This window comes from Tiliqua scincoides, chromosome 8 (assembly GCF_035046505.1).
Source record: "Tiliqua scincoides isolate rTilSci1 chromosome 8, rTilSci1.hap2, whole genome shotgun sequence".
NCBI lineage: Eukaryota > Metazoa > Chordata > Lepidosauria > Squamata > Scincidae > Tiliqua > Tiliqua scincoides.
In genome coordinates this window covers 56,750,733-56,775,468 of record NC_089828.1, presented here as the reverse complement: position 1 = coordinate 56,775,468, position 24,736 = coordinate 56,750,733, and the positions used below count along the sequence as shown (strand labels likewise).

Here is a 24,736-nt window from a genome sequence, read left to right as displayed (position 1 = left end):
ACTTAAGTGTTTTATTAAAAAGTGCTTTACAGGGATTATGTTTGTGCAACCTGACAAAGTCCACCAAGAACCCAGAAACAAACTGCCCAAGATGCAAGTCCCAGAGAGGAAAGATTCCCTTGTTCCCTTTCCCCAACTCTGTGGGTTCCCCGCATGTGTTCCAGCACTTGCCCTGCAGAAGCAGCAGAGCTGCATCACTTAGTGACTCACCCACCCACGGAATGCTACAAGATCAGTCATGGAGCAGCTCCAGGTGAAACGCTACGTCTTGGGGTGGGAAAGGGCTGGTTCTACCTGGAGCCTCCAGAATCTCCTGCAAAAGGCCTCTCAAGAGTTTGCACTTTTGAGGTGGAGAGAAAACAAGCGAGACTGAATCATTGCCAGCTGGCACTGTTTTAGTTCTTTTGGAGCAGGGGAGGGCAGGCAGACAAACAGGAATCATCCCTCAGCAGAAGGAAGACACAAAGCATAGCCCGCTCCCCAATCCATCATCTCCACAGAACTGAGGAGGGCAGGAGTTCCAGTTTTTTTGTTTTTCAGGGTCTGAAAGGCGAGCAGCAGCCTGGGATCCCCTTGAAATGTACTATTCTGGCCTTCAACCTTTTGAGAGTTTTCCCCTCGTTTTACTGCACATGCCCAGGTTTCACTTAACATACAAAGCAGTTATTCTATAAATCACAGTAATATAAAAAAGTAGCACTCTGGTATCAGCTCTTTTTACATATATATATGTAGGCATTAGAGGACACATTAGTATTCTAATGAGGGAAAAGAATTCAATCTGAAGTTATGAATGATTTTCCCCCGACACTGAAAAAGAGTAGTGGTTACTGAAGGCGAGAGAGAAACAGACACACCTTCCAACAGATTCAGTCATGGGACAGAGTTAAGCCTCCATTTTTGCTCTTCTTCTAGAATTGTTTTGTGTTGTACATTGTGTTTTTTTTTAAAAAAGGAAAAGTTTGACAAGTAAACAGTGGTTGGACCTCATCAGAATGCTCAGTTTGCCCCGCTGAGCTGTCACACTCAACAGCCTGTGATTCAAAGGAGTGTTTTCCAGGAACCCTATTTAGGTGTTGAACAGCTGCATGAAATGTTCTGTTGCAAAAGGACAGTGTGAGCACCTGCAAGAACGGGAAGCCAAGCTCTTTCGAGCTGGCCATTTAATACTGCTATCTCAAGGGCATGATGAGTGTTGAATTAAGCTAGTCTCCTGGGATCTCAGGAGCAAGGGTGGGTATGTGTGGTGTAATCCCAGAAACTAATGGATAAAGCCTCTATAGAAGCCATTCCAGCTCCAAGGCCTGTAAACAAATAGGCAACTATGCCTCAGTTTCCTTTGTGACAGGCTCCTCTGGCATCAGCTGAATCATGGCCTTCACATCAGGCCCTGGGTCATTGATGCCACATCCACCTTCTCCCCCCACCCACACCCCCGGTGTCTTTACAGTTTGTCGTTGAGAGATTCTCCAGAACTGGCTTAGTCCCAGACTACCAGAACTTCCTGCAACATCACTGTAAACTGAGAAATATTGGCCAAGCCATTGGTACATTATTACAGCCAGTAGCTTTCCAGAGTTTTTCCCTTTGAGAAGCCATGATTAAATCTGATTGAAAAGATAGTTTCCCATCTTTCCACTTTTGACATGATAGTCAACTATTTTGGAGGCGGGGGAGGAAGAGAAGGATTATGAAGACACAGGATCTGCAATTCTGGCTCCGTTTCTCCAGAAGAAACTGTAAAGCTTGTATAATAAGGCCACGCAAAAAAATTCTTCAGCAACACAAACAAAACCCTGTGTGTGGAGAGGACTTTTTCTGGGAGGGGCAGTCGCTGCGCACCGTACAGTCGCCCATTTGTGACAACGCTGGAGAGAGAAAAATTAGACTGCTCGCTCCACCAAGGTAGCAAGAGTGGGCAGATAGAGTTATCCAGAAATTTAAGTGCTAACAATATATCTATAAAAAATGGAACTGGATCTCAGAACAGCCCACTCACTGCAGCACAGCCTACCAAAGTCTGTTTTGCAACATGATCAGTTAATGCAGAACCTTCATTTCCCAAGATGCCCTGCACTAGCAATAAGCAGAGGGTCTAGTCCAATTCAGTGTTCTCTCACCTACACTCCCATCTGCTCCTGATCCAGTATCTAGAATACCCACCGTTACACATTCAGGGAATTGTACAAAACTCATTTATACTGGAATACGCATAGATGTGGTCCCTTATGTTGATCAGAGTCTGTTGTAGAAGGAAGACAGAAGTATATGCTCTCTCCACCCCCTCCCCTTGGTCTCTGTTACAGGCAACTCGCTGCAGAGCTCTTGCAAGACTGGAGAGATGTTGTCACCTGGAAATCAGTCCTCTTCCCACCGACGACTAGGAAACTCCTCCCAGAGTCAAGACATCAAAGCAAATGTTGCAGACCCGGACAGGCTTGTTCAAGTCAAATTTTATTATGGGGATCTCCTTCATGGAGCACTTGTGGCACAGCAGACGCCCACAATGCCGGCTGTGAGGAGAGAAAAATAAAAGTTTAAACTTGTCGTCTTCCATCTGAGTGTGACAAGACATCACTTGCTGAAGGTGGCAAGTGAAGTGTTTAGCTGGAATACTGGAGGGATAGGGGACTCCTTTATGATCCCCACCCCATGGCAGTCTTTGGCAGTTTCCTTGACGTGAAGAGCGCTGGTTGCTAAGCACGCAAATAGGTCTGAGGGGATGGGGAACCTGCTAGACCTGCTAGACCTAGTCCAGCATCCGGCTTTCCATTGGCAACCAGATGCCTGAGAGTCCAGAATCAGGGTACGAAGTCATCAGAACTCTCCAGTTCCACGCCCAAAGTAACTGGCTTTTGGGATATACTGCATCTGATCAAGAAGCCACTGATTGCCAATGGCTTGAAAAGAGGATGGGCAGATGTGTGGCAGAGGAAGGCACTCCAGCAGCAGATTCTATACACTGCGTAACTGAATCTGGATTGTGGAAGTCGGGCAGGGAGTCTTCTCACCGTACCTCAAGGGTACTGCACCCTCACAGCCAAGTTTGCAGCCATATTCAACCTGCACAGAACAAGCAGATACCACAGACAGCCTATCCCATGGCAGATTTCTACAACAGCAGCTGTCAGGTGCCTTACAAAGGTATGGAACAAAGTTGGGACTGCTGAGCCCTTCGCGGAACTATTTACATAACAAATTGAGCTGCATCCATTTGTGTGAGCCACAGGTATCTATGCCAGACTTAGTACAAGATGCAGCCAACAGTGTTAACAGGTGTGAGGTTTTTTTAATCATGCCACACACCTCTGTGATCAAGAATCACGGGACCAAGGTTATCTTCAGGTCTGCCTTCCCCCACATTAATGTGCTCATCCTACAAGATTCCTCAGAGAGGCCTTCTTGCAGGTACTGCCTCCTTCCAATGTTCATCTGGCAGCAACACATAAGAGGCCTCTCAGTGGTACTCCGCTCATGTGGAATCCTGCCCCATGGCAGGAACATCTGGTGCTCTCTCCCAACTGAAGGCCTGCCTATTCCAATAGGCTTTCAAGAGCTTGGTTGCTGCCCTCTATCCACAGCTGCACTTGTTTCTTTTCTTCTGGAGTCATCTTGCTGATCAATTTGTTTTATTAAATTAACTGTGTTTTAACACAGTTTCTGTAAGCCACCTTGAAAAAAGCAAGACTTAAAATTAAAAAAAACTTACTGAAACACTAAAAAGTTAAAAAAAAAACTTACCAGTGATGCTTCCTTGTTGTGACCCCAAACTTGGCACTGCACTCATAGCAATTGGAGCCGTCACACCAGGGAGGTTCCTTGGATAGCATATCTGCAAACCAAAGAAGGATATGAGACATCCTTGAAACCAGCTAAGTTTCAATACTCAAATCAACAGAAAATAGGGAAAAAATTTGCCACTATTAACAGTTTGTAGCTTATTACAGCACACTTTCATTTCTCAATTTTTTTTTTGCTTACATGCATCAAAAGAGTAAGCTGCAGAGATTTAAAATTACAGATCGACGTTTTTAGTGGGTTTCTTAACATGTACAATATCTCATTTGGTACTGAATGTTGCTTTGTGCTTTCCGTAATGGAAAAAGGAGGGTATTCCTTTTTTGTTTTGTAAAATTTATTGTACTTGACATATTTCTATGTCGTTCTTAAGATCTTTATGCAGCAGAGAGAGAGCTGCTGTCCAAAATTAGGAAAAATGACAATAAGATTCTATTACTAACACAGCAGAGGTAAAAGGTATTGTTTTATCTGGCTTTTTAAGAGCCTGTTTCAAAACCAAAACTAGAAGTGTGGTGGTCTACCCGACCTTCTAACACAGGGTTCTTCAACCTTGGGGTTGGGACCCCAATGAGGTCACGAAGCCTCAGTTCTGGGGTCACGGCAACTCACAGGAATGAAAAAGGATCACTGAACTAGAGTATCACCAGCTAAAGGGTGAGGTATCTTTAGTGTGGAGTGCCCTTTCCAGTACCAGGAAATTGTGTTCCAGTCCTGCTCAGGTTCTTGGCAATTGATCTCAAATAACTTTCACTAATGCCAGGCTTCATGGTAACCTTTTATGCTCCCCCCCCCAATAAAAATATTTGGTTACAGTGAACAGTGCTGGGAGTTCATTACAAGGGCGGAGAGTGGGCAATGGTGGGGTGGGGGCCAGGATCGACAGTGGGGTCCCCCGTCTTATACTTTATATATTGGGGTCACGGCACAGAAAAGGTTGAAGACCAGTGTTCTTTAGACTATTCCATAACTGCAGCACCACCACAGACCAAATCCAGCCTTGCGTTCCCACCAACTGCACTTGCGCGACTGGTGGACCAGAGAGCAGGGCCTGAGAAGATGCCCTTAGGCCTCAGGTAGCTCCACAGGGACATGAGCCAACCTTCCTGCACCAATACACTCCAAGAACCTCTCGTAAAAACCAAGCCACGTGGGGCAATCTTCCCAGGACAGATGCTGAGGGGCCGCATGCTCAGGGCGCTCACCTAGAAGCCTGAAGAGAAGCTGTTTCGTAGCAACTTGGTAGTTGAAGATGTTGACTCCCTGATTGTTGTTGACGCCGAGGCGCGCTCCAGCTCTCACAATAGCCCGACACAAGTTGGCGTTGCCCTTCATGTAAGCCAAAAGCAGCACTGGAGGGAAAAAGAAACCCTTAGGTCTCAGTGCTGGGTCAGAACACAGCTACATAGCCTTACATGGTCCAGCAATGGTTAGGCTTACCAGTGTTTCCTTCAGCATCTGGTTTGTCAAGAGGGTACTCTGGCATACACTCCAAGAAGAGGTCAAAGATGGCAGCTGCGTTGTCTTTCCCATACTGTCCCAAGATGTGCATTGGGGACTGGCCTCTGAGGAGGAGAAGACACTGATCATGTTCACACATGCAATACAAGCAAGTCTGGCTGTTTCAGTGATGCCCATCACTGCCATTATTTTTAGTACACTGTGCCATTTTCATGTGGTACCTTGCAAAGAATGAGAAGCTAGGTCCCTGCCCCAAAGGGCTCCTAATCTCAATGGCATTATTTCACATATGCAATCTTGGGCTGCTTATTTGGAAAAAAACAAAACTTTTAGCCAAGGGGCACTTTCTCAGTGCCCGAAGAACGACTCCAAAGATGAGGGGCTAGCACACAGCCATTTGCAACACTGACACGGGTTCTCAAGAGAGCTGAACAAAATGGAGATGGTCTCTCTGCTGGCAAGGAAAGTTATTGCACTCACCTGAGGTTAAAGGCCTCAGCATCCACCGTGGACTCTGTCAGGAGGGTGCGGATGTTGGTTAGGCGCCCCTGCATCACTGCGAGGTGGAGGGCTGCAATGAGAGAGGAGAGATGAGTGCTTAGCTTCTGCTGGAATCATGTGCAGACCAGTATAGTCTGCCCTCAGCATCGGGGGGGGGGGCAGAACCCCCACAGATGCCAAAACCACTAACTGCAAAAGAGTGCATCGCTTTTCTTACTACAGCAGAGTGGCAGGCAGGTTAACAGCTATTTTCAGTTTCCACCAAGGCAAGTGACTTGGCCCTTGCCCCTGGTGCATCGAAGAATGCAACAGAGACTTGATTAAGTGCTTCCGTGTTGCATTGTGGGGTGACCAAAGGACAACGGAGGGGGCTGCAAGCCAGAAACAGCAGTTCTAATTACCCAAGGCTGCCTGCCTGCCCACTCCACTATAGTGAGAAAAACGGGTTAAAACCACAATTTAAAGGTTTTAACACCGTTTTTCTTCAGAAAATCAGTAGGGCCTCTCGTGTCCGTGCTGGCCATCTGCACTAGTCAAATCACAGATGAGAAGGGCAGACCTGTACATGTGTCTTTGGAAGGTTCAGCAAAACTCCATGCCAAAGGTAAGTCAGAGGTGGTGACCTCTGCCTCTTTAGCAGCTAAAGAGTTGGATTTAGAATTGGGAATTGATGTGTGCATGTATCTGCTCAACCGAAAGGTTCTGTGGGGCGATCTAAGGTTGTAACAACCCAGAGAAAGAAAGGGGAATACATTTAAGTGTTATTGTGCTAGACTTAGACAGAACTCCAACACAGAACCCAGTCAACAGGAAAAAGTGCTCCTGAATAAGTTACCATTGTTCCCATTTTCATCCGTAGCTGTGAAGTCTACTCCGTTCTCTAGAAGGACAGAGCAAATCGTGGGAAGGTCTTGTTGAGCAGCAAGGTGGAGGGCCGTCTGACGGTGCTTGTTCAGTTCATTGACTTTGGCACCTGCAAGCAGCTGGAGAAAAAGAGGTTTCTCAGCATATGTCTTAATGATTACACTAGGGCCATTCCTCCCCCTCCGCCCCGATTAACAGAAAAGTCTTAATTTTAGTTGATAAACGAAATGTTTGCACATGAAGAAAACAAAGTACAACCTTGTTTATAGATGGTGCAAGAACAGGTTGCCATAGGCTCCATCTAAGAGGCATTCCTTCTGGCATGTCAGTGAAAGGGGAATACTTATAAAATGGCTTCTATCAATTGCAATTTTAAAAAAGTGTGGCCCCCATTAACTACAAGTGCCCTTTTAAAACCAGAGTGTTTCTATATATTAATTTTTTTTAAAAAATCACATCTTATACTTCCCCTTCCCACTAGGGAAATGCTCAAGGCAGCTACATAGGAGTTTTAAAAAACCAGGATGTTAACAAAATACGAGCACCACAACTGACCAGCACTGCCAGATGCAACAGAGAGTAACAAACGGACACGAGAAGGCCAGCATCACTGAAATTGGAAAGTGTCACATATGGAGCTAAGAACTCTGCATACTCCCTTCTCTGTTTCCCCATAAAATAAATCAAACACAAGACCAAGCAATGCTCAAGAAAACAGGATTCCTTTTTTAAAACAGTGAGAGTATTTAATGTGCTTCATGTCTCTCTACAAACCTTAGAGCCATCCTATAAGACAGGCCAGTATTAAGGGACAACCAAAGAGACAGTCAATCACCCAAGACCATGCAGTAATTCACATGCATCTGCACATGGATCACTAGGTTACAAGTGAAATGCATAAAGCAACCTCCCCCTCCCCCCCCCCCAAAAAAGCAGGAGTTTCCCCCTTTTACACTGCCTCTGGCAGTTATCCAAATGCAATGGCCATTGGTGGTTGATGAACAGGCACACCTCGATCAGCCTCACTCCAAAGGAGTCCTGCAGAAGCAGCCACCCCAGCTAGTGAATGCCATCAAGTTCAGATTCCTCTTCCACAAGACATACCAGATTGCGCACAATGATTTCAGAGCCAGCCTGCACAGCGAGATGTAGAGGAGTTAGCTTAGAGGCATCCTGGACCCTGGAATTCACATTTGCCTGGACGCTGATCAGGAACAACACACTCTCAATATCCGAGTTCTGAACAGCGACATGGAGGAAGTTCCGGCCTTTGTTGTCCACCTATGGCAGGGAAGATAAAAGTGAGCCCCTCCCTTGGCCAGGTTCTCAAGGATTGCACCTCCAAAGCCAATGCCCATGGTCTTAACAAACTCTAGACAAGTAGCCTGCAAGAGGCCAGAAGGTCAACTACTATGGAGCCTGAATGCGAGTGCTGCACAAGCTTTCAAGGGCAGACACCCAGCACAGACACCTAGTGTGCTCTCAGAGGTAGATGAACAAGTCCATCCTGTTCAGCACCGTCTGCTGGCAGCAGTTCTCCAGAGTTTTGGACAGAAAAGGGTCTCTTTCCCAACCCTACCCGGTGATGTTGCCAGCACTGAACCTGAAGCCTCCCGGATGCAAAGCAGGGTCTCTGTCAGAGCCATGGAACCCTCCCAGATGACAGCAGGGATGGGCAGGCTTCAAACTTGATTTGATTTCAAGTGGCCACATCCCACCCACTAGAATCTGGCGCTAAAAATGACAGGCAGCAGAGCCAAATGCCAAATAGTACCTCGGGACAAAGCCTACTGCCTACCACCATCCCAGGAGCTGTACAAGGCAATGACCTACATAAGACTCAGAAGGCCTGATCTGCAGAATCATGTGGGGATTAACAGCAAATTCTCAAACTGGCCAGCAGCAAGACCTGGTGAAAGGCAACCTAAGAGCTACTCCCATCCTGCAGATGAGCAATATGAAGGCTGAGAAAGGAGCAGCAGAGAACTCTATTATTCAATAACCAGGAGGCAGAAATCCTTTCCAGTCTTCAAAGCGATGCCAGGAAATCCCACCCATTTTACAGTTACTGGGAGCTGCCTTGGACTGTGGGAAAGCCGCCCAGAAATAAAATGCTCAGACGGAGTATGCTGATGGGGCCCGTGACCCTTCCGTTGCTGGCCCAGCCCCAGAAGACTGCAACAGGTTCGCCTGTCCCCGCTCTGTCCACCTGCTCTGCAGCTCCTGGCTCCCGCTTCAGGATTGCTTCGGCCGCCTTGTTGTTCTTGCAGGTCATGGCGCACGCAAAAGGGGTCATGCCTTGCCGGTCACGGATGCCCAGCTGAATGTCAGGGTGGGAGATCATCAGCTGGATAATGACAGCATGCTGGTTGATAATGGCCACGTGGATCGGAGTCCTTCCTTCTGCGTCCTGAGAAGAGAGATTCAGTGGAGTCAGCCATGCAAAATCAGCTCGTTGCACAGGAACTATTTTTGGCGCCCTATTTACAGGCATCCATTAGAGATCCTCTGGGAAGGTGCTGGCCTAGGACAGCAAAGTGCTTGAGGTTAATCTGGGAAGTCTGGGGTCAAGCCCAATACATGAGCTCAAACTCCACGCATGGACTTGGGGCAGCCAATCTTACTGAGACAGAGCAGCTTCTAGGGCTGTTAGACTCTATTTTTAAAAAATGATACAAGTTCCTTCTAAGAGGAGGAATGAAGGTGAGGAGCTTCATGCCACATGGTTCAGAAACTCGCATCTTGTCCCTGCAGCTCGATCTCAAAGAGCAGCATTTCTAGCTGCAGTGACAAGATGCAGGACAGAAATGTGAGTGACTTCCGTGATTACTAAATCACAGTCATCTCTGTGATTTCTGTAGTCTCTGTGATTACAGGAGGGAAAGTCACAAGAGTGAAACAGGATGCTGGAATAGGTGGACCTCGTGTCTGACCCAGCAGGGCTTTTCTCATGCTATCAGCCATGATAATGGGACCTCCCAAGTACAGGGGCAGTTTGCCTCCAAGTACCAAACGCTGGGGACAAACAGGAGAGGGCTGCCAGCCTCAAACTCTGCCTGTAGACCTCCCAGGAGGGATCATGGTGGGGAAAAAGGAAGCTGAATCAGAAGACTTCCAGCAGTGCTAGGAGAAGTGGGCGGTGCTGTGAGCACACAACAAGGCACACAAGTGTTCCTTCTCCTACCTGTGCATTCACATTGGCGCCAAACTCTAGAAGACACTGCACCGTCTCCTCCAAGCCCCAGCAAGCTGCCAAATGCAAAGGTGTCTGCCCGTCGTGGGCCTCCTCTTCCCCCTCACCGTTGGCGCCTGGCTTCCTGGAAGTGTTGACATCACAGCCACTGGAAAGCAAAACAGCACCATTAGCAGTCAACCGGAACACCAGAGCTGCGTGCGCACACGCCCACAGGCAGGTACGTTCAGTCCCGCAGCTTCAATGTTGGCAGCTTGCCAGAAATAGGTCAAAAGGAAGAAGAAAAGAGCAGCCATGTTGTTAGGAACCCACGGGGCGCACAACTGGTTGAAGCTGGTTTGCTCAGAGTTTGGGGCGGCAACCTACAGAGGACCACAGTTCTGCCCCTTACCTGCGGATAAGGAAGCAGGAGATCTGCTCGCTGTTCTCATCAATGGCTCTGTGCAGCAGCGTCTGTAAGCAGCCACCTGGTCCCGGACCCCAACAAGTTGCATCGCAGCCATGTCTTACCTACAGGGAAGAAGAGGAGTAGGAGGGAGGCAGACATTTCACCGATCTGGTGGAAGTCTGGGATTTTCCCCGGAGACCAGCTCAAACAGCCATCTCCTTGGGGGTAGAAATCAGAGAACTTAAGATAGATTTTGCTTTGGGGTGGGCTCACATGAGAACCAAACTATAGTTGTGTGTTCCCCAGCAAGCTGTCGGGAGCAAGGCAAGATTGGAATAGGGGGCATGGCTACATTCCACAGCACCATGCAGAGTTTAAATTTGCATGGCCCTATTATCTGGAGCACATGTGGACACTCTGCTCCACTGCAGGCAAAGCAATGGTTTGCCACTTCACCAAAGCTGGCAACCTATTGCTTTTGCAGGGTCTCTTCCAATCAGGATTAAGAATTCCCATCAAGGCTGTGACAGAAGAACGCCACAGTCACCACCCTTACCAGAGTCGAGGCAATGTCTTCCAGGTTATTTTCTAGCGCCAGCCACAGCGGAGGGTTCCCTTTGTCATCTGGCACAGACATGTCTGCTCCCCTGGTGCAGATGGCATCAACCACGAGGGGAAGCTGGTTTTTGATGGCCAACTGCAGGGCCGTCTCTCCGTCTCGGGTCCTGCAATAATGTACTGGGCTGCAGATTTTTCAGGTAACTAGACTGCATTACGGTAGCCACTCACCCCCCCCCCCACCAAGTAATTAAAGTTAACTAGTAGTTAATGATGAACAGCCATCATGGGCCACCTCCACCCTGAAAGTGGCAAGCATAAACTCAGCAGGTCAGGTTCAGTGGGATAACATCACCCCAAATCTGGGTGAATTGCATTGGCTGCCAGTTTGTTTCCATGCCTAGATCAAGGTGCTGGCCATGACACTGAAAGCCTTAAACCAGCGGTTCTCAAACTGTGTGTTGTGGTGAACTCAGAGGCGCTGCAGGATATAATCAGTGGCTTCTTCCTGGCTCTCCTGGACTCTGCCATCTAGGATTGTGCAAGATCTCACTCCAAGACGTGGCACCAACCTTATGGAACACCTTCCCTACAGAGGCCCAGCCTGAGAAGCCCCTACCTTGAAATCCTTTAGGAAGTGAGCCTGGCTGACTTCTTCATTCTGCTTTTGGAGAAGGGCGGGCAGGCGGGCGGGCGGGCAAGCAGCACTATTTGGTTTGATTTCCTGCTGCTTTTTGGAAACTGTGCATGTTTTTTGCTTAGTTTTTATCCTGGGTAGGTAAGAAAGGTGGGTAGCAAAATCTTACCTGACATTGATATCTGCTTGATGCTCTAGCAGGAAGAGTGCACTCTTGCTGTCCTGCCTTTCTATAGCCATGTGCAGCAGGGTCTGCCCATCTGACATTGTGTCATTGATGGAAGCACCAGATCCAAGCAGCTGGGCTGCAATAGTATGCATCCCTGCAAGGGGGGAGGGGGGGTGGAGAGAAGAACAGCATATTACTGTTTGTAGCTCACTCTTCCAATCACAGTTCTCATAACTGGTTGTCATTATGGAGAAAATATCCAGCAAATTACAACAAATATTCTGGGTCCAGACCGTGGAAGGATTTAGGAAAGTTTCAACATAAAGGATGCCTGAAAACTAATTAGTCACCAGACCAGGCCTCTATGCTGCAACATGCAATCCAAACACTGTCCACAATGGGTTTCTCATTTGTATTGTTTTTTTGTTTCAACACACCACCACTTTGATATATGAGAAGTGTCATACAATGCCAACTTATCATTCTGACCCACTCAACAGTGTCACCACCTCATATTGCTGCTGGGGAAGACTGAGGCACAGAACAAGTGGCCTGCCCAGAGCCACAGGGCACGTTCAATGCAGAGGCCAGATCTGAAGTAGGCCCGTCCCAATTCACAACTCAGTCACTCAGCCATAACACTATAACATACAGAAACTGTGTGACACCACGCACATGAGATCCTGCCAGTAAAACGATCAGAACTGTTAACACTTTCCAGAAGAGACCATCACCCTCTATACAGTGCACTTCAGTTCTTACCTGTCCACAGGGCCAGTCCCAAGACGGTTTGGTCCCTGGAGTCCTTGAGACTGAAGTCCGGAATGATCTGCAAGTTGTTTGTGGCATGGAGGGCATTTGCTTAACAGAAGAAAGCAGAGAGTGTTCTTTAATATGCTGTTCTTGCTCCTGGATCATTTTGCTTTCAAAGGCCACATTAAGAAACGCTGCCTGCCAACTTCTCTTCAAGTTGTCTGGGATTTCCAGAGACAGCATCTTCTACCCATTAGAACTTCTAAACTGCAGCCAAGCTTCTCTGCCTCTCTGAACTAGGGCTGCCATCCAATAATCAGAGCAAGTCCATCAAAATCATCTGCATAAGAGCAAACAGTAGTTCCAATACAAAAGAAGACTGGTGATAATGCACATTCACATCACAGTAGGCATCTTCTTTAGAGGCACTCCCCCTCTGTTCGCACACACAGGTGAGGATGCCTCTCTCAAGAAGGCACTTATCATCACAACTTTGAAACTACTTGTAGTAAACACACAAACATCATTTCTACTCTGTTTTTCAGGTCAACTTCCTGCCAAAGCAGATAATTTGAAAACAAAATATTAAGATATACAGTATGGGCACACTGTACAGGGTACCCCTGGCACCCACAGACACAGCACCTGCAGATTCGACTCACCGCAGATGCCTTGGATACCAGGGAAAGCCATTTCCGGTTTGCTTTTCAAACCAGAAGTAGCCACAGATTCGTGTATCCACAGATTCATGTATCTGCGGGGGGGGGGGCTGGCCTGGAACAGATCCCCCATGGATAAAAAGGGTAGACTGTACTTGTAAGCTCACCAAGGGCGTTTGAATCAACCCAACCTATTCAGTCTATTAGAGCCAGAAGAACTGTTCCCAAGCTGCTGGGGTGGATCAGAAAAAGGCCACCCAGACTTCCCCTTACCTTTCTGCTCCAGTATGATGGACACTACGTCTGGGTGATTGTAGGCTATGGCCATGTGAAGAGGAGTCTGCAGACTGACACTGTCTGCTGCAGATGGTACTGTCCCCTTCTGTGCAGGCACCACCTTCTCTGTCTGGATGTTTGGGTTGGCACCTTGCTGCAGTAACTCTGCTGTGAGATTGGCTAGACCGTGCCGACAGGCGGTGTGCAGCGGCGTCTCCCCCTTTAAGAGAAGAGTTTGGGAAGTTTTAGACAATTACAGGTGTGTGTGGGGGGGGGGAGAGAGAACAGAACAGAACAGACTCCTGAATAGGGTTTAAACAACTTCTATAGTGTTTGGTTGCCCAGTGTGCCAAGTACAGACACATGCTCAGACCTAGTTTTGACTGAGGCAGGCAGCCCATGTCTTGACTGTACTACATCAAACTGCAGGCAGAGACTCACTTTATTCACAGAGGAGAAAAAGTTACCTCTTCACCGAAAACTAGTATGTAAGGGAGACTCATCAACCTTGGTTAGAATGTGCAGGCGCATGTAGGGCCTAAAGGCCAAGAATATCCATTCCGGGTACTGAAGGATAGAGCGTTGGGGCAGTTCTGTGGTCAAATCAGCTCAATAATAATAGCACCTAGTATCTGTACAGTGCTTTGAGCGCACCAAGCACTTTTCATGCATTATCTTGATGCTGCCATACAACCACCTGGTCAGGTAGGCAAGGATCATCTCCACACTGCAGCAAGGCGAGACCAAGAGGATAGCTTGCTTCAGGCCACCTTGTCAACTCATGGCAGAGGCAAGATTCAACCTAGAAGTCCCGATTTGTCGTTCAGTGTCTTAGGTGTTTGTTTCAGGTGAGTAAGTCTTGCTGAACACATGGGGCTTCTGAGCAAAATGCCCTTTTCAAAAACCTCTACCTATACCAGCTCTCAATTAAGGTTTTGGGTTTCTGGGACAGCTACCACCCCTCTAAGGAGATACAGAGCAAGGTGTGATCAAAAGACAACTGAAGCAGCGGTGTTGCTAAAGCTAAACCGGTTTGAGTGAGGTCAGCACCTAGATTGGTGATGACCTGGGATTTTCCAAACATTTCCTCAAACTTCTCAGCAAAAACGGGGAAGGAGACAATGCTGCAATAAATATGCACACAGAAGCATAAATATGCAGCCTAGTCAGGCATGATCTGCCATTATACTGAGACATTATCCAAGGGGAGCATCCTACTCCTGTCTCTTCTCCTGCAACAGGAGATTCCATTCAAGTAAGTGTCAAGTAGCACAGGGCACTTGGTACCATCCAACAGGTTTCTAATAGGCCCCTATTATCCACACCCAAGCACGTACAGTACAGTAAACACTTTTTGCTGTAACTTAAATCCACTTCCTTCCCTGGGCTGTAAAGGAGGAATGCAGTGGACAGTTCTATCAGAATTCTATTCGATGCAAGGATCCCTTCCCTTACCCATTTGTTCCCATGGTTGACTTTGGCCCCATGAGTTGCTAGGAAGAGAGCGGCAGCCTCATTTCCTGACCCAGCAGCCCTCTGTAGCAAGCAGTTTCCTAAATGCAACAGGGGAGGAAAAAAAATACACCAAATGAGAAGAGTTCGAGTCTCTGCTTCCATGTGACATCCTAGGAGGCAAGTGGTCATACCAGGAGGCATTATAATCCAGCCTTACAGGCCTCAACACCAGCCACCTCTTGCTTCAACGTGATTTGGCAGCTAAAGAGCTGAAGCAGCCAGTTCAAGAATGTCATTTTTTAGCCTCAAAGGCAGTGCACGCTCAATTCCCTGGTTGCTATCCTCAAATTTCCTGCCAGCCTTGTCCCACCACCACCCCAGCCTCCACTCTTGCATACCAGTCACTGTATCAGGAGCATCTGTATTGCTGCCCCTCTGGATGAGTCTGGCCGCAAAGCTGTTCTCGTCAAAAGAAGTGCCGTTCTCTACTGGGGCGTCCTCAAAGGGATTGACAGAAGGGTCAGAAGACACAGTGATGTACTGAACGGCAAGCCACAGGGCAGTGCTTCCTTCATGGTCTTTCAGTTCCAAATCAAGTCTAAGCAGAAACAAAATGCAAAAAGAAAATCCTACTGCATCCCACAAAGCTGTATACCGGCAGCTCTGAGAGAGTAATTTGTTCAAAGGTGGCACAAACCAGCCTTTCAAACATGAAGCAGCTCAGAAAATTGTGGATATCTGCCTAGGGCACTTTCAACAGCTTGCAGACAGATCGACTTTGCGTTCCCTGCTTTCCAGAGAACAGACTCAAGTTTCTGGTCGGTCTTTTTCAGCACTTGTCTCTTCCCCCAGAAAGATTTCATTAAATACTTTCCCTCTAGTGGGATCTTTTATAAATTGAAAGCCTTAGGGTGGGGGTTGTTTAGGAGAGAACTCAAGGGAGGAGACCATGATCAATGTTATGCATGAGGTGGAGAAAAGTTCTAATTTTACATGAGGAGAAAGTGGGAGGGTGTCGTGAATATGTACATGTTAGGCCTTGGTTAGCATGTGGAGCCTGAACCAAACTAAGTCAGTAACGGAGAAGTGGCTCGCAGTTCCTAGTTGCAAGAATGCGAGTAAACAAACACAAAGATTGTTGTCTCTCCTCTGCTGGCCAGAAAGGACAGACAACAAGAATTACAACCCATTGGAATGTAGTACCTTTGCAGACAGAACGGCGCCTTATCAGGCTGAAGAAATGCAGCTGTGGATCTCCAGCTGGGAGGGGTAAGAACTGAGAGGGCTGGCAACCAGGCCCACTTCAAGAAGGTTCTGTCCTCAAAAGTTCTGATTGGACAGTCTAAATGAGTATGAAGTCACCTCAGTACGATTAGCTTAAGAAGTATAATATTGAGGCCCAAGGGGTGTATGGGCTCCTTCTTGGAACAGAGGTTTTGGGTGCAACATCCTACACGCAGTGAGCTCCATTGTCCAACATGGGCATCTGGTCTCACAGGCAGCCTGGAGCTAAAAGATCTACAAGAGAAGCTGACCCAGGTGAGAGATAGAGACTAATAGAGATAACCAGCTAACTATTATTTTATTGCTGATGTGTTTCCTAGATGTTTATGCCTCTAGCATTTGCTGCCTTATGTAACTTTATATACTTAATAAACTAAAATCCATTTTACTAAGTTGTTTCATTACCTGTTGGGGACAAAGGTTCAGAATCCTGCCTAGCTGTTCAGCAAGCTACCAAGTGCTCACTGAGGTCTAGTAACTTGAGGACTGAAGCTTTAATTGGAGAAGGAGCTCAGTGCCTGCAAGGGATAGAGTTAAGCCTAGAGGGCCTCAGTGTCCCTGGACTGAGGCACTGGCACATACAGGGTGGTGGCAGTACTACTAAGCAGAGGGGCCTTGAGGGCTTTAGGGTTTGAGAACCAAGAACTCTGAGCACCCCAAACCCCCCTTAAGTTTGCGACAGAGGGGTGTAGTCACCCAATTATGTTGACAAGCAGTAGAATGAGGACAGTTAAAAGGGAAGTCAAAAACAAAATGTTTACATTCTGCACTCTTCTGTTTTACCAAAGCTGAGAAACTGACTAAGCCTGCTGTGACATCCTTGCAACAGGCCACAGTCCCAGCTACTAAGTATCCATTACAGAAAAATATGGCAATAAGACAGTTCAGAACACTATAGTTGCCAGCACACATACTGGGTACAAGACAAATGTAAACCACCATTAAAAAAAACCTGGTTAAGATCCAGGAAAGATCTGGATCATGATCTGGTTCAGATGCACCATTAAACCATAGTTTAGTGTTACGAGAACCTGCACAACAAGCCTTGGGCTTGCATATTTCACCTCCCCTTCCTTCCTCTTCCACACAAGACTAAGTTTATCGCTTCCCTTTGATTAGTAACGAACTAGTTTCCATGTTTGCCCCAGTACAAGAAATGGTGGCTTGCTCAAACCACACTTTGCTAAACATAGTACCAAGCCAGAAACACATCCTAGCTTGATCTCCTGGTTTGTTAACCAAACTATGGTTAGTACAAACTACAGTATCCACAATTAAATGAAAGGAAAAATGCAAGTTTTCTACAAACGGAATAGAAGCTTCTAGTTTTGTGAGGAGGGAATGAAAGGCCAAGGGGGAACATGAATGCACAAGACCAAGGCTCAGGCCTGCTTATTTTTTAAACTTGGACTGCCTTTCATGTTTGGATGCCAGGGTGGCTTACCAAATAAATCACATGACGTGCAGTAAAATAAAAAACAGTTTGCCATTATGTTTATGTAGGGTCCCTGCCCTGGAGGGGCCTGGAGCAGGCTTGTTCCACCCCCAGGGAGGCCTCCAATTGGCTGGAGGGGGAGGGGGTCCCAGCACCCTTGTCCTCCTCCCTAGCAGAGCTGCCAAACCTGGCCTAGGAGCAGGAGCTGTTCACCTCACAGCTCCCTGCTTCACACTGACTGCCTCTCATCCCTGGCCTTCCTGCTTTATGGAGCAAGCCAGCCCCCTTTGGCTCCTCCCCTTCCTCCAGGTGGGGCAGAAAAGGCCTTTCCTGTTCCTGGCTTGTTTCCTGTAGTGTTCCTTGTTTGCCCTGACAACCCCCTCTGGCTGGTTGGGGTGAGCCAACCTGCTTTGCCCTCTTCAAGGGCAGGGAAGCCTCCCCACCCTGGGCATGGGGTGCCTGCTCCCGGGTAAATCGGGGGTCAGGGCATCTGGGAGGGGACCCGACAGTTTAAAAAAGGCCACTGCTCCCTACTCCACAAGAACTTCATGTTTTATTTAATGGAGGGAAACGGTGCTTTGTAACCTGTTGAGGCGGTACTTGGCTACCTTGTATAGACTTACTGTTTGCACTGAAGAAGCTGACTGAACACCTGGTCATTTCTCACAATGATGGAGGCATGCAGTGGAGTCCTACAAAAAAAAAAAGAGTTTTTATCAGGACACAAATCTTGCAGAAGGTTCAGCAAGGTCTCCTAAGTAATTCAGCCAGAATCAGCCATATTTCTGGAGAATGAATTATTCTGCATTTGAATGCTGAAGATTATAAAAACCAGTTCAACTTTGGTTATTAAGGCCTGTGCCCCTGAGTTGGTTTCTTTTTAAAAAAACAAAAACATGTCCCACTTCCTTACAGATAATTTTCCCACCATCCCCAAGTCACTGGGAATTGTTCTAAACCACTGAAACAAACAAACTATTTGCAAAATGGATTTCAGCTGCAGGAGACCCTCGAGAAGCCATCTCACTTTGACCTTCTATAATGGTAGCCCCTTGCGCTTACGCATTCTCTATGGGAGTTTACCCAACCATCAATACAGGGAGATTGAATGCCATTCTCTAATGGTCCACAATGCCATCACAAGTCATGCTTCTAGAAAATCCTACCACAGTCTTGGGGAGAGGCCACAGTTTGTGGCAGAGCACAGGCTTTGCATGCAGAAAGTTCCATCTTCTGTTGAACAGGTTCCAGACTTGAGAGTCACTGCCAGTCAGAGACTAGACTGGACTTGACTGATGATAGATCCAGGACAGAGAAACTTTGTACGCTTAGAACAACTCAGTGAGAGCACACAAGTCCCAAAACCAACAGTCTGCTATGCAACAGTCACCTTCCTTTGCTGTCCTGCATGTTCGGATTGGCTCCTGCCTTTAGGAGGGACTCCGCAATCTGTGCCATTTCTGCCATTATGTCTGGCGTGTGCTTCTTGGGGCTGTAGGAAGCCACGAGGTGCAGAGGAGTCTCCTGGTCTCCCAACGTGGCTGCATTCACCCGGGCACCGTTTTTAACAAGGAAGTTAGCAGCAAACTTGTCACCTAGCGAGAAGATTAAGAGGTTTTTGAAGTGTCCGTTGCCTTGGGATCCTTTTCAGAAGGGGAAAGGCACAACTCAGGACTTTAACACCTTTGTTTCATATTTTCTCCCCCAAGGAACAGAGAGGAATTTAAAGGAAGGATGTGAAACAGAAGAAAGGGACAAACCCTATGTCCTATCTCCCCCTTCTTTAGTTACCCTCCCCTGAAAAGAAAGAAAGATTTTGTCAACTTTCAATTCTCTTTTTGGCCAGAGGGCCGCATCAAATATCTGGTGTGGTGTGAAGGGCCGGGAGAAAAAAATTAAATAAATTGGAGATGGAACTTAGATGAGTGAATAAATGAATGAATGGGCTCATTCATTCAACTTCTCTGGCCCTCGGAACACCCTCCAGACACAATCAGAGCACAGTTCTGGTCATGTTCAGTTGAGCGGGCCAGAGGCTTTCTGGGGACAAGAGGTTGGCCACGGGCTGGAAAGAGGCTTGTTGTCGGCCGCATCTGGCCCCCGGGCCAGGGTTTGGAGACCCTTGCTCTATACCCTTCTACCAGTTCTTCCCCAAATCCTCTTCTTTCCAGTTGGTTAACTTGTGTTACATTTGATTTTTAAAAGGACAGAAAAAACCAATAAAACTATAAATATGCAAACATGGAGGAATAAGTATTGCTCGTTACTTGAAAGTAAGAGAACCACAATTTTCCTACTAGAAGTTGAGATCAAGATTTAATTCTACAGGTGTTTTGGTCTAGGAACAGAGCTAAAGCACAGCTTTCCCTGGCCTGGCACCATCATGCAGGCAGAGTCCCATTAAGTTTAAAAGTCACCCTTTCAAAAGCAATCTCAACTTGCCCAATCACAGCATAACTCGAGATGCTGCCGCTGCCACCACCACCACTTTGCTCTCTAGCAAAGTGCCATGGTAACCAAATCCAACCAGGGTGTGTTAATCCTCAAGGAAAGCCCTTCTTCACCTGAGTAGAGGACTTTGGAATTGTAACCAGAGACACATAGCCTTGTAGAGATTCTAAAAATTCCTGACTTGAGATGCAGCCAAACGTTCACTCCTGCAGCAGGGATTCTACGGATGCAACATCATACACACCTGCCTTGGAGCAAGTCCCATCGAGCACAATGAGATGTACTTCTGAGCAGATGTACATAGGATTGTGCTCTAATAAGAGCAGATAACTATTTAGCCCAGGTCAAGACAAGTTGTGATCTTCCCAAATCTAACTTGGCTAGGCGAGAGCTGGTGTAGGATCCAAGACTTCCCACCCAACACTGGCACTCAGTTGCAGCTCTCCTTACCCCTTTGAATAGCTTTGTGCAACAAACTCCAGCCTCTCTTATCCACCATGTCGACATCAGCTTTGTGACCGACCAGGGTGGTTGCTATGCTTTCCAGTCTTCGAGAGAGTGCGAGATCTAGAGCAAGGTCACCGTTGTGATCCAGTTCATTCAACTTCCCAGGAAGCTACAGAAACAGAATAGTGCAGGGACAAGCGGTCAACCAATATCTCACTAGAGAAAGAGGATGTAATAATACCCTTGTTGGAACAGGCCAAAGACCCATCTGGCCCAGCTTCCTGTACCTCATAATGGCCCAGCAGATGCCTCTAGTAGCACGCAGGCCAATGAGATACCTGCATTCCATTGCTACCCCCTTTCTTCTGGATTTCCACTGTTGGTCTACATTTTTTTGGAATCACACACATGGCAAAGTACAGTGGACCCTCCACATCTGCGGTTTTGGTTTCCACAGATTTGAGCCCGTGTGGGTTTCAAAAAAAGGACATTTTTGGCCTCCCTGTGCCCCAGAACACCGCCAGGAAGCGACAGGAAGCTATTTCTAGGTCGTGCCTGCAACTTCCAGTCACTTCCTAGAGGTGTTCTGAAGCACAGGGAGGCCAATGGAGTGGGCCTCAGGCCCAGCGTGACTTCAGAAGGCTCATAGGTCACTACAACACTTGAACCCTGCCCCCACATCACCTTAAGCCAGAACTCCAGCACCCACTGATTTTGGTATCCGAAAGGGGTCCTGGAACCAATCTCCCACTAATACTGAGGGATGACTTTACACATTTAAAGAAATGACAGTCTAGGGTTCAGAGTCAGACCCAACATATGCAGTATTTTGTATAACGTTAAGGCAGAGACTAGCACCACCACACAAATACACACATCCAACCAACATTTCAGGAGGAAAGTTTAACTAAGAGGTTATTAGAAAAAGTTGCAAAGCACCCCGAAACATCAATAAGGGGCCAATCCTACCCAACTTTCCAGTGCTGATGTACTGCCAAAGGGGTGTGAGTTGCATCCTGCAGTGGGGAAGGGGAGTCAGAGACGTCCTTGGGGTTAGAGAACTTTTGTTCCCTTACCACAGGGCTGCATCGGTGCCGAGATGTTGGACAGGATTGGACCCTCAAGTCATTCACTAGCATAAATAGCTTAAGCTTTGAGTTTCCATCTCAAATGCAAAGTCATGCCAAATACTTCAAAAACCAATCCTGGAACAGACTTAGTGGTCTCTGCATTACCTGTGAATCCATTTCAATCAGATACAAGAAGACAACATCTTCTCTCTCCACTTTAATCGCCTTGTGTAAAGGAAACTCTGTCTTGGATTTGATCATTTTATACAACAGCTGGGCACTCATGCTGCTGAAGTCTTCTTTCCTCAAATCATCCTGGGGTTACAGAGAAGAGTGAATCGGAAGAGGTCATTCAGTTTGCTATCCGCCACAATAAACACCAAGTCCCATCATTCTCCAAAGATCTACTGCCTCACACCCATCCTTCCTTGCTTCCCCTCAGAACTTCTCCCTGGAACACGTGGGCTGCTTCTCCACTTACATCCTTTAAATCCTTTTTAAGACAGTGTTTATCAGCTTTTCTGTAAAGCTTTCGCATCACCCCTTAGCCACAGTGAGGAATGCGGACTAATTATGTGTAACAAACAATTGCATGTGCTTCTCCTAGTTACCCTGCCTCTTCTGAGATTGTAAGCACCCTGGGGCAGGGACCAGTCTTCTCATTCTACATGAAGCACTATGTAGAACGGTGGCACTATATAAACACACCAGCGTTTAAAATCTGAAGTTTGGTTAGAGTTTTAATATCATTTGCTACAGCACCAGATCTGTGGATTTTGAGAAGTATGGCACAAAAAGGGAAAGGGCTTGAATGCTGGATATGGATGAGAGGCAGAAGGGGTGGGAGCTGCCTGTGTTTCCAGGCCATCCCAAAATGGGGTGAAGCTGAACCAAAGAAGTCAGAGTAAACACTTAAGCAAAGCATACTGGACTCTGACCCAGTGGCAGGTTTCTATTTCAGGAAGCAGAAGGACTGAAGAGTTTGAGCCAGTCTTGGCAAAGCCATTAAAGAACCACTGATTTAGACAACTGCTTTCAGGATCAATGTACAAGAACCATCCATTAACATCCTATTCTGCCAACACACTCAAGGCAGTGCACAGTATATCAGATGCAACACAAAAAGGACATGGAAGTAGAAGGTAAATAAGCCAGTTCAGATATCCTGGCCATTTCACAGAGACGGATCTGCGAGGGCAAGAGCTCAATGGCAACCGGTTACTTCCAGGCCAACAGAAGGGATAATGCCATCTCACCTCTCCAAAGCAACCGGGAAGAATAAGTCTTACTTCTGCCACCCAAAAGCAATGCAAACCACTTCCCCCATTTTAAGGGCAAGAACATGATACAAGTGCACATTATATTGCTCTGGAAGAAAGAATTTGCTCTGTATTGCTCTGGAAGAAATAAGGGCTCTTCCAAGTGTTCAGCATTTGTGTAGTCAAGAGCATGAGGCACTACAGTTTTGTATATAAGGCTCTCCCATGGGTTTGGGCGATTACACTAGGAACAGCCTGCCACATTTTCCCCACTCAAAACTGCTCAAACTGCTCCAAGAAGCATCAGCCTATGCTCCATACTCTGATGAGGCATTTTCCTCCCACTCCAAAGCAGTTTCACGGGGGGGGGGGGGATGCTTAGGAACAGAGCTGTGATTTGATAATTATAGGCCAGAAACCTTCTGTTTTCAGTGCAAACAGAGCTTCTATTGCCACTGCTATGCCATCCTATTTTAAATGAGGCAGAAACTACCAGCCTGTTGTTGCTGGTGGGAAAAGGAACAGCAGGACTGAATTTAATTTTTTAATACACTATTAGACACACAATGCTTGTGGAAAGCTAACGCATCAGGGAGAAGGGCTAGGTTACGCTGAATCTCTTGCCCTCAACAGAGCAGCTTAGCCTCCTGCACTAAGACAAGCAACTCCTTGCCTGAATTCCAAAGTAATAAGCTGGCAGGGGTACACACCATACTACTGTGTTCAAGCCAGCACTTCTCCATTCTGTCTCCCTGGTTGCCCCTTATGCTCAGAACTGCCTCCCAGGACACTTGGGGATCTGTCCTCGCTTGCTTTCTTCAAACTTTCTCTCAAAACTCACCTTTGCCATGAAGACTGGAACCATGTCCGTTTCACTTTCCTTTATTGCTACTAAGCTTCAGGGCATCCAACTGAAACCACTGCCAGTGCTTTCCCCTCTTTACCTCCGATTCCACGTCTCCATATCTAGGTTGTAGCTCCAAATTCTGACGGCTTCACCTCCCAAAACAGGAGTTGGTTACTAACTACTAACTTAAATCTTCACTGGTTCTTGGGTATAGCGCTCTGTAAGAAAGCAATCCACGTGGTGCTTACCCAATGACTGGCAATGATCTCAGCACAATAGTTCATTAAAGTGCTGGCATTCAGCTCCTCAGCAGTCTGGTAGAAGCGGATGCAGTTCCTGACATTTACCAGTGACATAACTCCCTTTTCGCACCTGCCAAGAGAAAGAGCAGTGCAGGGTCAGGAGTCAGCATCACTCACACACACACACACACACACACACACACACACACACACACACACACACTCTTAGTTTGCTTGTAACTTCTAGATCACTTTCACTAACAGTTAGTGTATGAGCCAGGTCAAAAAACAGACACCATCTGCGATGAATAAGATAGTAACCTATGATGAGATCTACATTCCAAACAATGGGATATAAATGAGAGACCTGGTGCTCTCCCACTGTGTGTATGCAAAATATAGAAAAAGCTACTCATTTTACAAGGCAGACCCAACCCAGCCTTCCCAAGCCTAAGCATTACCCAACAAAATGCATGAGGGTGAGATATTGTACAACTTGTAAGGCAATATATGAAAAAGTTGAGAGGATGGTCAGAAGGAACACATGTTATATGCAGTTGATTTCAAAAGGTTTACAACCATATACATTTCCATCAATATTAAAGGTACGCTCAGAAGTTTTTCTGCTGCTAGTTAACTTCTGTGTTTGTCAGTCTATTCACAGGACACCAGTATTCTACTACTTAAGGCACTGTAGCTGAAAAGTTTCAGTTATACAGGGCAGAAGTTTTCATTTTATGGCAATCAAAGAGGCACACCACTAGAACAAACTTGACACGATTGATGGTGGGGAACATAGCAGCTCCCCACTGCTCCCACTTTTAGTGACAGGACATTTCAGCCTTAAACAAATGGCAACATGGCACCATTTTGGCTGCCACGGCTTGTGTACTACGAGGAGAGGGGAAAACATCTGAGGCAGGAAAACAGGCTTGCTTTTTATCAGATCAGCTCAGAAAGTTCTTTTCTATTAGTTTCTCTTGATCTCA

The 24,736-nt window shown here is 46.9% G+C and overlaps 1 protein-coding gene across 1 annotated transcript in view; it reads right to left on the bottom strand.

The window, feature by feature from the left end:
• ANKFY1 (ankyrin repeat and FYVE domain containing 1) overlaps positions 1-24,736 on the bottom strand; it is a 46,146-nt gene continuing 21,410 nt past the window's right edge. Inside the window, exons 5-25 of the mRNA XM_066635942.1 lie at positions 23,754-23,877; positions 21,565-21,714; positions 20,333-20,498; positions 18,822-19,026; positions 18,055-18,123; positions 15,111-15,310; positions 14,713-14,810; positions 13,255-13,477; positions 12,332-12,430; positions 11,570-11,723; positions 10,762-10,930; positions 10,209-10,327; positions 9,809-9,965; positions 8,834-9,034; positions 7,729-7,905; positions 6,596-6,743; positions 5,740-5,830; positions 5,239-5,363; positions 5,004-5,150; positions 3,742-3,832; positions 1-2,513 (exon numbers count right to left, since the gene is read on the bottom strand). Coding sequence (XP_066492039.1) covers positions 2,381-2,513; positions 3,742-3,832; positions 5,004-5,150; positions 5,239-5,363; positions 5,740-5,830; positions 6,596-6,743; positions 7,729-7,905; positions 8,834-9,034; positions 9,809-9,965; positions 10,209-10,327; positions 10,762-10,930; positions 11,570-11,723; positions 12,332-12,430; positions 13,255-13,477; positions 14,713-14,810; positions 15,111-15,310; positions 18,055-18,123; positions 18,822-19,026; positions 20,333-20,498; positions 21,565-21,714; positions 23,754-23,877 — 3,046 coding nt within the window. The 3' untranslated portion in view covers positions 1-2,380. The remainder of the gene's footprint in view (positions 2,514-3,741; positions 3,833-5,003; positions 5,151-5,238; positions 5,364-5,739; positions 5,831-6,595; positions 6,744-7,728; positions 7,906-8,833; positions 9,035-9,808; positions 9,966-10,208; positions 10,328-10,761; positions 10,931-11,569; positions 11,724-12,331; positions 12,431-13,254; positions 13,478-14,712; positions 14,811-15,110; positions 15,311-18,054; positions 18,124-18,821; positions 19,027-20,332; positions 20,499-21,564; positions 21,715-23,753; positions 23,878-24,736) is intronic.